Source organism: Lycorma delicatula, chromosome 2, assembly GCF_047948215.1.
Source record: "Lycorma delicatula isolate Av1 chromosome 2, ASM4794821v1, whole genome shotgun sequence".
NCBI lineage: Eukaryota > Metazoa > Arthropoda > Insecta > Hemiptera > Fulgoridae > Lycorma > Lycorma delicatula.
This window is the reverse complement of record NC_134456.1, coordinates 32,299,547-32,315,430: the sequence shown is the minus strand read 5'-3', so window position 1 is coordinate 32,315,430 and position 15,884 is coordinate 32,299,547. Positions and strand designations below refer to the sequence as shown.

Here is a 15,884-nt window from a genome sequence, read left to right as displayed (position 1 = left end):
ACCGAAACAGTAATAATTGAAGAATAGAAGAAAGAAGCTGTAATAAGAAATGGAGTACGACAAGGATGTTCGCTATCCCTGTTACTTTTTAATCTTTACATAGAACTAGCAGTTAATGATGTTAAAGAACAGTTTAGATCCGGAGTAACAGTACAAGGTGAAAAGATAAAGATGCTACAATTTGCTGATGATATAGTAATTCTAGCTGAGAGTAAAGAGGATTTAGAAGGAACAGTGAATGGCATGGATGAAGTTCTACGCAAGAACTACTACATGAAAATAAAGAAGAACAAAAGTAATGAAATGTAGTAGAAATAACGAAGATGGACCACTGAATGTAAAGATAGGAAGAGAAAAGATTATGGAGGTAGAAGAATTTTGTTATTTGGGAAGTAGAATTACTAAAGATGGACGAAGCAGGAGTGATATAAAATGCCAAATAGCACAGGCGGAACAAGTTTTCAGTCAGAAATATAATTTGTTTACAACAAAAATTAATTTAAATGTCAGGAAAGGATTTTTGAGTAAAGTATATATATATATATATAGTTTTTATATGATATCTGTTGTATGATCTTGACATTATTTTTGATTATGTTTAGGATATTTTACATATTCATCCTAAATTGCCATCCTAAACATCACAGAAAATTCATCAAACATGCTGTGGTGAAATGTATACATTGTTCATCTTTTGTTATAGGATATATTTGTGTAATTAATTAAATACAAATTGATAGTAGACAATTGCTTATATTTATGAATTAATACAGTGGCATTTTTATTATATTAGGAAGCATCCCCTATTAGTTTTCTAGGGTTCTAGGTAAAATTCAGTAAAACAATAACCTCAAACTAACTGGATTAAGAGTACAACATACTTGGTACGGAGTAAAAACCTCGTAAGAAATTTTCATTAGCTTACAAACACTGTGAAATTCTTTTATGACAGTAGCTGTAAGGAAGATAGGAATGAAGGAATATCATGGAGCCATTTCAGTAGGAATTAGAAGTTATTGACATGACTTTTTACAGGTTCTATTGTTTATAGTCTTTCAATATCCCAATCTGTTACAAAGGGATAATTGTATATTACATCTATCTCAATTAATAACGGTCTTGTGAAAATATTTTGATATTTGTTACATAAAAAGGTATGGATTTATTTAATAATCATAACTTACTTCGCTTTTTGTCTAGCACCCAACAAAGATATTAATAAATTTTGCATTAGTTACTACATATAGCTTATATTTGCATTAGCTAATATATATTTTTAATTCATACATACTAGCAAAGTTTGACCTCCTAGAACTAGTCTTTGACTATACAACAGAGAGATACCACCTATTTACACTAATGGAATTTACTATTGAGGATTAATTTTGATTTAAAATAAATTTTTCACATACAATGTTAGATTACCTTGTTTTCATCACTTCTCGCTGTTCTATTCGTTTGAATATTTCTTGTTCTCGTTCTTTTTCAGTCATTTGAGCCAATCTTGCCTGATCTTCTTCATCGCCCATGAGATTTTCATCATAACCATCATTGAATTCTTCCTGACTCAAGTCAGATGAGTCTGAATCACTTCCTCCCTCACTGTCGGAAACCTCCCCTAAAAAAAAGTCAAGTGCAAAACATCTAACTGAATACATACATAATTATAAAATATGATTATAGTGCAGTAACAATGTGGGTTAACTAATTTTTACGAATTAGTTCCACAAATTTTCTAATTCAACAGGTAATATCAGATTTAGAAAACTTCTCTTCTATATTTCTCTCCAATAAAAATAAATACAAATTACTATAAACATTTAAAGATTCATATTGTGGTTCACACATCTTTTTGAAGAAAACTGCACAGTAATGTCTTGTTTTGATAAATGAGCTTTGTCAAAACTGAATTTTACTTAACGTGGTCTTAATAAGTAAAAGTACTATTTCTTGGGATATTACAGATTTTATTATCATGATGTTAGGTTTAGTACCACTTCTATAAATTTTAACAGAATTTGTTTTTCTGAAATTGTAAGAAAAATTTAATGATTTTACTTTTTTCTATGTTCATACTTATCTTGAATTTTTGGTATTTTTAATTTTTTATGTACAATGAAAACTCTTATCAGAATTTCCAGAAAGCTTTTCCTATGTCTGCTAAAAAAGAATGAATCTGGGAAAAGTATTTCTAGGGAGGAAATCTGATACTGAAAATTGTATTGTCAATCTAAGAAAACCATTATCTACTCAATTATAATTTTTTTATGGTTATCACTAAATTACCATATTTGGAATTAAAATATCAAATCAAGCTTCAGTTTTATTTATAAATGTGAATTAACAACTCAGAGTAAATTAATATTACAAATAACATCAGCATCAAGAGAGTCTCTCTTAGCTTCTCTCGCTCTAATATCAGCTATTTCCCTAAACAAGAACCTCTGTTAAGCATGGCAATTCATTAGAGCAGCGTTTCTCAGCCTGGGAGTCGCAAGATAAGCTTACAACTTCACATGTAAACAATAATGAAATAATTTTATATGGAAAAAAAAAATCATTTTATTTGCATTTATAAGTACAGATGTAAAGAAAATAAATTGATGGTTGTGTTTGTTTTTCATTTAAAACTTTCTCAATACATGAATCTACAGTATCTTTCATAAGTTTAAGGACACCTTAGAAAAACTGTCAGTTTGTCTTTAAACTTATGAACTACATACAAATCTTATATGTCTGTGGAAACAGTTTTTAATGCTGTCTTGGTGTGGGGTTGCATAACTTCAGAGGGTGCTGGACACCTTAGAAAAATGGATGCCCATAACCTGTCGGGTGAGAATTTCATCTTCCAGCAAGACAACGCACCTTGTCATAAATTGCAAGTTACCAAGGCAAGGTTTGATGCAAATGATGTGGAACTTTTGGACTGGCCTGCTCATAGTCTTGACCTAAATCCAATTGAGAATTTATAGAATTGGATGGCACTGCAACTTGCTATATATGTTTTAGTAGTTGAAGGGAGTGGTGTATAGTACCACGCTTATTCCTCTCACACTTTTAGGTTAGCTCTAGGAGCTAGTTAGGATGCTGGTCACTAAACTGTTTTGAGGCTCAGTAGCTGTTTGTGGCACAGACATTCGGTCTTATTCCTTAGGGCGACTGAATGGGGTGGTGGCAGGAGAAATGCCAAGCAAACCAATCTCCTTTCTGTAACGAAATATTGGAAATTACAAATTACTTCAGAAGAACTTGATATTACCAAGTTCAATTTACAAAATATTCAGCCACTGTTAAAGTATTCAAACCTTCTAACGCTAATTTCAAGAACTAAGGAAAACAAAGCGAGTGGAAATAATAAAAGTTTTTAAGTAAACAGGTTTTTAACCAATTATGTACCCTCAAGGGTAAATTTGAGGTAAATATTTTCTACAATAGAAGTGTTCTGTAATTCTAGATCATGTTCAAGTATGCTGAATACTTTTGAAATTAATCAGACATATACTCCAAAGCAATGGAAAAGATTTTATTAATTTCACTGTAATTCTGCTTACATGAAGAGGAAGTTAACAGAATAAGGCCGACTCCTAGTTTGAGCTCTGTATGGGTAGTTGATAAAAATCATTCATACTTAGCAATGAATCACAGACAGATAATTGGCACATTATGACCTTATCTGGTAAGTTTAAATCTTGTGTCGTAAATGGTAATTGACAATTATAACAGTTATTTACTTATGTAAATTTTTTATAACTTTTTGTAGAGAAAAACTGTCTGTTAACTGGCTCAAAATTGAGACTTACCTAAAGTTACATAAAAGAATACTGTTACATTGTTTTCACAACACAATACAGAGAACATTTCTTCAACTACAAACATTGAAATTTAATAGAAAATTACTTCTTAAGATACAGTACCTTCTTCTGGTTCAGAATTCTTCTTTTCCTCTTCTTTTTCACTTTCAGATTCAGAAGACTTAGTAACAGCCCTTTTTGTAGCAGGTTTTGTCTTTTTTTTTTTTTTGACTGCTGTTTTATTTCCACGTGCATCCCAATCATCATCAGAGCCTGATGAAGTATCTGAATCAGAGTATGCTTTTGCAGCATTATTCCCTTTTTTTGTGTTCTCAGATGCAGAATCATCAGTTTGTGGTTTGGTTTTTTTCTTTTTAGCTAATGACAATAACTCCTGTAAACAATTAAACATATTTTCCACACTAAGAACAAAAATAAGTTACAGATAAAAATATACTACGCTGAAATAAATACATACAATGTGTATGTATGTATACATGAGGTAATGATTAAAACGGGTTTGTGATGAACAAATTTTTCACTTAATATCCAATTATAAAATATATACACAGACAAATGGAATGGTACTTTCCCACTGATTGTAAACATAGCTTTCCTATATTTTCTAGTCGGACAACAGGTGAATTCAATAAAATTTATTGTATATGTGTTGCAACTACATAGGTCTAAGTATTATATAACTACATACTTAACTAAACAAAGGTATTCATAAGTCGTAAATAGTAATACTAAGGTGATACTTTGCATTTAACAAGATTTAATAAATAACAAATGCGTTTCTTCAAGTAAGTTAAATTTTATTAGGCATTTAAATTAATTTTTGTAATCTTAATATTATAAAATGAGGTTAATCAGGACTATTCATATGTCTAAAAATAAATAAATTTTTTTATCACCTTGATAATACAGTGTTTGGTAATTGTCACACTGTGAGATTCCAATACACAGTAGTGGGTAAACTATGTATCCCTAAATTTATCAAAAGGTTAATTTTTCTATGGAAAAATATTTCTGATTAGATGGGTATTGACAATAACAAATTGTAAAATAACAACTGCCTGAAATAGAGGATATGATTTAAGAAAAGTAGGATGAAGAGATTACTGAAGATGAACAAGGATAAGACAACAAATCAATTAATAAAATATAAAAAGTGATTAATCCAAGAAGTGCTTAATAAAATATAATGGCAATCAAGTAGCCAGTAAAAAAAAAAAGTTAATGCAAGTGATACAAAATAATTGAATAGTATACTTTTCAAAATAAATTTTGGAAAAACCTCTAATAACATATATGCTTTTAAAAAATTCTAACAAATAAAAACTAGTTTATTTCAAGAAAATTTTTATCATCTTTTTTGTCGTAAATTTAAAATCTAATCTTGTATTTAATACATTTATAAAACTGTAATTTTTGGATGTTTTAAGTAATTTAATTTTTTTATTACTGAAACATTCATTATTCGTAAATAATATAGTAATCCTAAATCCTATTTATTACTAAACTGCAATACTAATAATAAACTATTTTATTATTAATGAATCAATTCATTCAATGCAATTAACTTTTCAAAATTCTCACTACTTGCAAAGCGGCGAGCAAAACATACTTTTTTTATAAACAGAATATAAACTTTTACAAAAATTATTTTATATATGTAGACCATTTGTAAAACAAAATTTTAGGTATTAAAACATTTTTGGGTCATAGATGACATTTACCAATAAAAATTGTGTACTAATTCCCTGTTCCAAAGATATGCAGGTCTTGGCAGAGGTAAGGTATAATCAAGGAGGGAGTGGTGCATCAGATTAAAGGGAGGAGATAACCTACTATTTACCTATATACCTATTATATACTACTACTACTATATACCTACTATCTTATGCAATTATAAATCTTAAGAGTTACGTTATTAATTTTAGAAATCTTTATTGTTAAAAAAGGATAATGCATGGCTGTCATGTTACATTCAGTATAACTGAGAAAGAATCTCTTTATATCACAGCATATACTTTCTTTGTCAGTTATTTTAAGACACAAATATTTGCTTACTGTCGTTCTTTTGTTGCGGAGTTAGTATTGAATCTGCTTTTCAAAGTGCACATTTTAATAGATTAGAATTATTACTTTCTGTAATAGACACAAATTCATTTTCTTCTTTTAAGTAAAATATTTTCAAACAATTTTTTACAGGAGTTTTGAATGTCTATAATTTTCCATATGCAATTCCACAAAATTAAACTTTATAGCAAAAATATTTTATCAGAGAAAAAGTAATGTTTCATGAAAAAGTTAGGGAGAGATGATTTAGCAATAGTATAGCCAAATTAACAGCAGAGTAATGATACAACTGAGAAGCACTACACTGCAATCTTATTTTGAAAAGAAATATGCTGGTGAATTTATTTTTAAATAGATAAAACCCATTATAAATACACTACATAGTTTTCTTGTGACCTGTTTTCAATAAAAATTATATTATAAATATCATATAATTTTGGCTTGTAAGTGTACTAATGAAAGAGATCCTACTTCTGGATCAATTATTTAAGCTTAAACTTTGTAAGAATTTCGAAAAGCGAATTGCAGCAAATGCATTTGAATCTTCAAAAAATAATTTATCATATATAGTCAAGTTTACAGCAAGATTATAGAACCTGATGCAATTACAGTAGCAGAATGGAAGAACCATAACTTTTGAAAATTAAATTATAAATTTTTTTTACAATATAAACTTCAATTTATTAATTAACAATAACAAATTTTATCATTTATTATGGGACACCTGAAGTTATATACCACAAAACATATAATTACCAACAATAAATTTTAAAGGATATTTTTTAAGTTCACAGAAAGTTAAAAATAACAAGATTTTAATTCAAATGTAGAGAGGATTACACAATTGATTATAAGCTAATTGCCTTAGTGGCATAATTATACAATTTCAGATTATTCAATCAAAACTATTTTTTATTTATAAGTAACAAGTTTATTGATTGTGGGCAAAAACAAGACTAGCTCAGAATAACATATGACATAAGTCAAGTAAATAATAATTCATTTTAAACAAATTGTAAAGTTAGAGTAATACACATTCAGTTCTACTAGTAGTAATCAGACGAGTATGAATGATAAATATTTTTGAAACTTAACTCTAATCACACTTTCATTTTATAGTGGACAGTAATAGGACAAAATGTAATCATGAATTAAGTAAAAATTTATCTTAATCTCTGATTTATTACCCATCTGATACCACATGGTTATCTTGAAAACATTGAATATATTTATTTCAGTATTGTGATTACTAATATACTGCAAGGAAAATTTTTTAATGCTGATAAGATGAATTAAGTAAAAAAAAAAAAATGAAGGGCCCATTAAGCATACATTAGTTAAAACAGAAAGTTCATGGTTTAAGTTAAAATGACATCTTAAAAATTAAAAGTTTATGTCATTAATAATCTATGATAAAATTATTCTTACCTATTAAAAATCCAAAGAAATGAAACAGAAATAATGAAACCTATCACAATTAAAATTTAAAAGTAAAATTTTAAATGTAAGGTTATTATTTAAGCTCAATTGAAAAATAATAATTTATTACTAATAATAATAATTGTTAACCCTGGGGGTATTCCATTTTAATTCAACAAATGATCAGTGCATCACTATTTTTAATTTTGATGATATTTGGTAAATGATAACTACCCACCTTGTAGAGGCCAAATAATATTCTTTTATATTTAAAAAAAAATTTTTCTTGAGCAACAGACTATTTTCTAACTCATCAAAAGGTAAAAACAGCAATGTTTGTTACTTTTTCCATGAGCTGTAGCATTCTTATTTTACATCATACATTGGGTCAAAAAGGGCTTTTTGGAAATAGTAAAGATGGAACTTCATCTTAGCGTACTCAAAATTCATTTTGTTACATAACCAAATCTTGTAATGTTTACAAATTGTTGTTTTTTAAAAATTTAGGCCAAAAATAAATAATGAAGGGCTTAGGGTAACACGCCTGTTTTTTACTTTTTAACTTTTAGGTACTAGTAGTACTTATAAAACAGAAATTGGACTGTTACCGAGTGTCCTTCATTAAAAAAAAAAAATGGCTGCCAAATCGTACAATTTTGAAAATGTCTCACTTTTGGGGCCCAAAAACTACATGTGGGACAGGTGGCAAAAATCTGAAATGTTTATAGCAGTAAGTACTTTTTATGAACTTTAAAACCATATAAAATTTATTTTGTTACTCAAAGGGGTTGACTAGTAATGAAGCCAACAAAACCGCTAGAAATACCATTCCTTATAACCATAAACAATATATCTAAAAATACTGTTATGTATTTTTTTCAGATTATAAAAATGACAAATAAACTCATTAGAATGAATAAATTGATAATTAATAAATAGTCAATTACAGAACAATAAATAATAATTACAAAATGATAAAACAGTTAAAATACATTAAAAAGTTGTTCAATTCACTTTTACCTTATTTTACTCCTGCTAATGGAAGTTATGAATAAATCTTGCACTTTTTGTTAACAAACTTAGTGCTCTTGCCATTTTTTTATTGAATAGGTCTTATTCAATAAATGTAATGTTGTGTCCTCTTCCAGTAGTTGATAAAAAAAGCTCTAAAGACATGACAATCTTTAAAATATTTTCCAGTTGAACCCATGATTGATTATACCGCAATGATTCCTGGAATGAAGTACCAGGACCCTGCAGATGGAAAAAGCGTATTCGATATTCCTCTTCATTTTCATGTATTTTAACCTCAATGACTCCGCCCTACCACCACTTGCCACTGTATATACAGCAAGACATAATTTTTACATTTTGGCTTTGGTAAACCTATAAAGCAATCAGAAACACTAATGTTCTAGTGTACCGATACTAACGTAAATGTTTCTGATTCAGACGTCGCCCGGATTTTCAGAATACATTTCTGACTTGTTGGAACATAACTGTGAAAGGTTCTTGTTTCTGGGATTGTTGTAATTACCTAATAATGAGAACTGAGGTATTCTTCAGTCTCTTGAACATCTTTATTGGAGTAGAAAATAATTGTTATATTTTTAACACTGTTTTGCAATAATTGTACGTTTCAGAAGGTATAATAATTTGATTGCTGACTGTCCTTTGAAGATTTGCTTTAGTCACAGTCCTTTTTACAGTTCCACCAATACCATCACATGGTCCATTTCCATGGTATGAGACAAAAAAAATGCCATTCAGCTGCAATTTCAAAATCTTCTTGATGGTAGCACAAATTTATGATTTTTTTTTGTTTTTATACTGGGCTGAGGAGCCACAAGAAAAATAAAAAAATGTTTAACTTGTGGTAACAATGTTTTTTCTTTATTTATAACTTGCTTTTGGAAGCAGAAGAACAATGTAGTATTTTGCTTCAAGTACTCGCTAATCACACAGTAGCTTTCGCTTTGTAATGTTCCTTCTTTTTTGAAATATATGAGAAATGCATATACTGTGACATAAGTTTTTGACCAGTGATATGACTGGACTTCAATCTGTATCACAAAAAGAAAATTTTTAGAGAACAAATTTTCCTTTTTAATGTTGAGTAAATTAGCTTCTCTTTGCAAGAAAATGTTGCCTTTTTAGATTATTAAAATTTTTTGTAAGTTTATCTAGGTACTCTTGAAATGGAAAAATTTGAGTAGTTAGTTCAAAAGGGTAACAGAAACCCACTGTTTGAAGATAATTTCAGAATCAAAATCATCCCAGCTCTCTTGCAGTAATCTTGCTGATTTGTGGCAGAATTCCACTTGTTTTAACTAATTGTTTGGATTGACGGGCTAAATACTAACACTAAACTCATTTTTTTGAAACAAAAAATTTCAATTTTTTGAATGCTCCAGCTGCTTGGTAATAAACTTCAAATATTAATTTTTTCCTGGGTTGATGTACTATTTTCCTTTATTTTAATGATTAATTCTTCATATTCCCTATCTAAATCAGCATTATTTTGTGGTACTAAACTGGTTTCTTCTGTAGATATATTTAAATCAAAGGAATCATTTAATTTACTGGTAACTTGACTTGGCTATTTTTTAACTTAATTTTTTAAAATTGGTTCCTTTACACTTCTTGATAATTTTTGAACCTTACGAGGAAATTGCCAAGTGCTGAACAAGCTTTATTCACTGACACGACTATAACACATTGAGGGTCAAATATATCTTGACATTCCAATTCACTCTCTGTATCATCTTGTGGTTTTTGTAATTTGTTTAAGCATTTTTTACACAGTGCTCTGCCTGGAATTAATTTTAAATCTGGATTGTGTGTTGAAAGTGTCAAAGATATTTCTTGAGGAGATTTCTAAACTAGTTTAGTGCGACAGCTAAATGAGTCAAGGCAACTTTTCCTGTTAATATGAAAATATTTATCTAAATATTTGGTTTTATGAAAAGTACTGATATTTTTTGTTTCAGTACATTCACTTCTTAAAGATATCAATGTTATTTGCTGTTCAGTAAACTCTAAAATATTGTGCAATACTGAAGATCTATTGTATATCAATTTGTGACATACTGTTTCAGTATGAATGCCGACTGAACACTCCATAATCCATTTTTATAAAATGCAAGGATTCTTACAACAACAATACAGTTAGTATAAATGATAAAACTACCAACTGCACTTCACTTGGTCTTACAGTTTCTCTACAGTTAAAATAAAAATTTCTCTAATTAATAAAATTAAAAGCAAAGATATCACGTAAAAGAGAAGTTCATTGCTAATAAAATTAATTTATAAACAAGTGTACATTACCGAACCACAGTTAGCAACAATACAACATATCACATTGAAATCAAAACAGTAAATGAGCCTTCTACAATGTTTCCTTTCAGGATTACACAAACATTGATGTCCATGCATGACTATTCACTTTTGTGTTTAAACATGAGTTTGTATGTATGAGTCATACTTTAAGTAACAAACTATATAGAATATTAGCTATCTCATTAGAGAAATATCAAAATATTTTGTATAGTAGTCCTACAATATTATCTGAAAAAATACATGCTCTGAATTTTTTGGATATATTGTTCACGGATAAAAGGAAGTGTTTTTAGCAGTTTTGATGGCTTCATTACTCGTCAACCCCTTTGAGTAACAAAATAAATTTTGTATGGTTTTAAAGTACATAAAGAGTATTTACTGCTGTAAACATGTCAGATTTTTGCCACCTGTCCCACATGTGGTTTTTGGGCCCAGAAAATGAGACATTTTCGGAATCTTATTTTTGGCGACAATTTTTTTTAATGAAGGACCTCGGTAACAGTCCAATTTTTTTATAAGTGCTACTAGTACCTAAGAATTAAAAGGTAAAAAACAGGTATATACTACCCTACGCCCTTCATTGTTTATTTTGGGCCCAAATTAAAAAAAAAAAACAATTTGTGCACATAACTTCAGCAAACATTACAAGATTTGGTTATGTAACAAAATAAATTTTTTAAGTATACTAAGATGAAGCTCCATCTTTACTCTTTCCAAAAAGCCCTTTTTGACTTCTGTATGATGTAATATAAGAATGCTACAGCTCATGAAAAAAGTGACGAAAATGGCTGTTTTTACCTGTTGGCAAGTTAGAAAATAGTCTGTTGCTCAAGAAAAATTTTTTTTTAAAATATAAAAGAATATTTTTTGTCTACTAAAAGGTGGGTAGTTATACCAAATATCATCAAAATCAAAATAGGGATGCAATAAAAGGTTTTGAAAATTAGTTGAAATAAAATGGTATACTCAATGTTATTATGGATTTTAAAGCAATTTTTGACATAAGATAAACTATTGTACAACTTTAACACTTTAAGTGTTTATTATGAAATTATAATTGTTATGATTTATTTTTATGTTCAACTAGTCTTTATGCATTGGAACGTTAAAAAATGTGGAGTCGTTCATGTATTTGGGTAGCATAATTACAACAGATCAAAGAAGGAAGCATCTTATACGCATATATACTCATAAATCAAGTCATATATGCCAGGCCAAGAATGGATTTCATCAAAGAAGGGACCTTTCTATGGAGTGTGACTGTATGGGAGTGAGATATATAAAATAGGGATTGAAGAGAAAATGAGGGAAGAAGCTTTTGAAATGTGGTGCTATCACAAATAAATTAAAGTTCGATGGTGGATAGTATCCAATGAGGAGGTGCTAAGGAGGGTCGATGAGGTGAAGGCTTGTCTCTTACATATTTTAAAGCAAAGAAGACACAAATGGGTTGGTCATTTGTTAAGATATGATGGAAGTCATAGTCATATCTTACCCATTTGTGTCTTCTTTGCTTTAAATTATGTGAGAGACAAGGCTTCACCTCATCGACACTCCTTAGCACCTCCTCATTGGATACTATCCACCCATCGAACTTTAATTTATTTGTGGTAGCACCACATTTCAAAAACTGCCCTCTTTTTCTTTTCAATCCCGATTATCCATGAACAACCCATTAAAACAATAATAAAAGGTACTAATTAAAACAATAAATAAATTCAATAAAACAATAATAGAAAGTACTATGGAAGGGAAACACACTAGAGGTAGGACAAGACTTAGGTATAACTATGAGATTATGGATGATATGGATTGTAGAACTTACATCGATTTAAAGGAACTTGCAGAGATTCATGATGTTTGGAGATCAGCTGCAAACCAATCACAGGACTGATTGACAACAAAAGAATACTATTTAACACCTAAGGGTCTCTTTAATACCTTAAAATAATAAAACGAATCAAAATGGTACGTCATCTTAATTTGAATTATAATACATGAAGGCATAAGATAATTATCATAAAATTTTACAATTGTAATTTCATAGTAGAAAATTATGGTGTTAAGACAATAGCATACCATGTATCAAAAAACTATGCTTTAAATCCAGGGTATTAGAAAAAACCAGTGTAGACAATGTTACAAATTAATGGGCTAAAAAAATGTAGCTAAAAATGGAGAAATTCATTGTGAGTTAACAACACTTTTGTTATGAAGTTTGTAAGCAAGAATGAGAAATAAATAATGTAATAATTGAATAATTTAAATTGAATTTTTTTTTAAACAATGTGTTCTATTAAATTTTAAGAATTACTAAAGGTATTATACGCCATAAAAAAATCAAAGAAAGCAACTGATGATGAGCTCTACTCAAATCTATCATAGTCATAAATTGGCCAGTAAATATAATTAACGTTTTATGATTTCAATTAACACTCATGGTTTGATAAATATTAACACCTCAATGGGCAGATAAATGTTAAATATATAAATAGTTATTAAATTATTTATTTATAAAATTATTCATTATAAAAAGAAAAAATACAATATTTAATTTAAATTTTAATACAATCTGGCTGAGGCTACAACCTGAAGGTTTCAGATATAGTAACTAACTGGACATTTTTAAATGAGTACAAAGAATTATAGTAGAATAAAAAATATAATTTATTAATCTGGTTTAGATCACAGAGAATAAATCTAAATATGTGTTCCTATATTCTTCAATGACATGACAGTTTCTAAGCTAAGAACCAAGCTGTTCAGATACCAACTACTAATTCAGATACTTTATCTATGTAGAATTTTAACTTCAAAGTATAGAAAAAAATCCTAAATGAAAATCTTAACATATCTTACACGTTCAGTCATTTGACATACTGTAAGCATAACTTTACAGCCTACAAAGAAAATAAAGGTAACCAGTTATTAACTAAAATTCTAGCATTACAGACTAAATTGTAACAGAATAATCTGAATGGTTTTCTTAAACAAATTAAACCGTGCATTAAATAAATGAAATGAAACCCAACTATCTAATAACCTTAAGTATTTGTAGTTCAGAGCATTTTCTGATATGTTAACCTTAATTCAATACATAAATATGTATTTAAATATAAGTACAATTACAAAAGTTACAACTTATTTTCTTAAAACTACATTTAATTTAACTTAGACACAGATGGTAAATAACAAAGAAAATTTCAACTAACTTAGAACATTGAACTTTACGTGAAACATACTAAGACATTAATTTTAAATCACACTTACACTGTCCAAATCGGAACCACTTCCGTCACTTTCACTACTATCTGAATCTATAAGGACCTGATTCTTTCGTTTAACCATTTTTACTAACAATTAAATCGTCAGATAATTAAATTAGTAAACACTAACAACTCAAACTACAAAAACGGTCACAACAAAAGTACAAGAGTTCCTACCATCGTGCAACTTCTTTTACTTCTTCCCCGGGTTTGTGAACCTTTCATTTACTCTCGGCTTACATTACAAGTTGTGAAACATGAGTGAATTATAATTATAATTATCATATTTAGGTAAAAACTTTTAAGAAAAGAAAAATAATATACTAGCAAAAAATAGTCAAGCAGTGAGAAAAATTGCATTGACTTTTTTTAAAAGCGTAATTTTTTTACAATTAATTTTCCACAAACCAAATTGTCTGTTGTCAAATCAAAAAGCGGGAATGAGGAATTTAAGGTTATGACAGTTTTATATCACTTATATTCGTTGTAAAGAATCACTTTGTGTTAATCGTGGCAGGTTGTAAGGAGGTTTTTTTGTCTGTTTGCTTAGCAATTACTTTAATAAATCACCTAATGATGAAATCAGCATGTTCTAGTTTTTGTGGAACTTTCATGTAATAAACTGGTTTTTTTTTTTTTTTTTGGTAAGTAAATTAGTTTATTTTTTCACCTTTAAATATGAATTAACTGTAATATAGCACAATGTATTGGAAAATTATTGAGTAAATTTTGTTTAAGGCTTGATCATTACATCTTGTAACGTATAAACTAAAAATTATTACGGACTCTTAATCAATCATTGTACGTTTATATTTGTTTAATAAGTTGTTTCTACCCCCACTGTTATCGTTTACACAATATGTGAAGTGATAAAACATTTTACCACCTGACCTAGTTCTAATTACATGGGCTTAATTCACTTACAATAGTGTGTAATTACCAAATATATAATAAACCATTTCATAAATGATAAATAAGACAAATTGTAAATATGTACATATTTGAAGTGCTACTTGAACAACTGAATACTACCTGCTTTACACTTTGTAAGATGATATGCAAGAGCTATCAGCAAAGCAAAGCCTTGCATTTCAAAAACAGGATTGTTTTTGAATCTCACTTCCCAATGAAAGCCTGGAATGAGATTGTAGATATTCTTGACTATGGTTATTCTATTTTAGGAGTGGCTGATATCTCATATCAGAGCACAGAAGTGCTGCTTAGTTTTGTTATAACACTATTTTATATTAATTTTTATTAGTATAGTTTTTTACTTTTAATATACAGTTGTAATTTTTATAATGTATAAGTTTATAAATTTTATAATTATAAGGTTATATATATAAATTATGATGTAAATTAATATAAAATGGTGAGAGCTAAAATAAAACCGTACAGCACTTTTATGCTTCGATATGAGATATCAGCCACTGCTTGTTTAAGAATATCTGCAATATCATTCCAGGGTTATTTTAGGAAGTGCGATTCAAAAAGAATCTTCTCTTTACAACAGCAAACACAATGCTTCGCTTTGCTGACTGCTGTTGTGTATCATAATGGAAAGTGTAAAGCAGTTGAATCAGTTGTACAAGAAGCACTTCATTCTACCGCAGGGATTGACTGTAAAGCGTTATTACTACTTTTAGAAATAGCATTTCTGATCAGTGCCACTGGTATGTTCTATGCTTTATATGTATCAGCAGAAAGAATATAGGGACAGCTAATGTAAAGCAGTTAGTCTATCCCTTTCTTTGGGAAACAGCATTTATAAACAGTAATTACTTAGTACAGTGAATACTGGCACATACAAACAATTATTTTATAGGATTGTATGTAAAGTATTTATTATGAACATGATCATACTCGCAAACAAATATACTAACAGATTCTGATAGGTGTTCACACCATAACAAAAGTGGCTGCCATAGGTAAACTGCTTAAATAAAAAATAATATATTCTTTTAAGGTCCTGAGACATGTA

The 15,884-nt window shown here is 28.8% G+C and overlaps 1 protein-coding gene across 1 annotated transcript in view; it reads right to left on the bottom strand.

The window, feature by feature from the left end:
• The window catches only part of Rtf1 (RNA polymerase-associated protein Rtf1), a 64,956-nt gene extending 50,835 nt beyond the window's left edge, over positions 1-14,121 (bottom strand). The window contains exons 1-3 of the mRNA XM_075358597.1: positions 13,908-14,121; positions 3,915-4,185; positions 1,426-1,618 (exon numbers count right to left, since the gene is read on the bottom strand). Coding sequence (XP_075214712.1) covers positions 1,426-1,618; positions 3,915-4,185; positions 13,908-13,985 — 542 coding nt within the window. The 5' untranslated portion in view covers positions 13,986-14,121. The remainder of the gene's footprint in view (positions 1-1,425; positions 1,619-3,914; positions 4,186-13,907) is intronic.
• Positions 14,122-15,884: the final 1,763 nt, after the last annotated feature.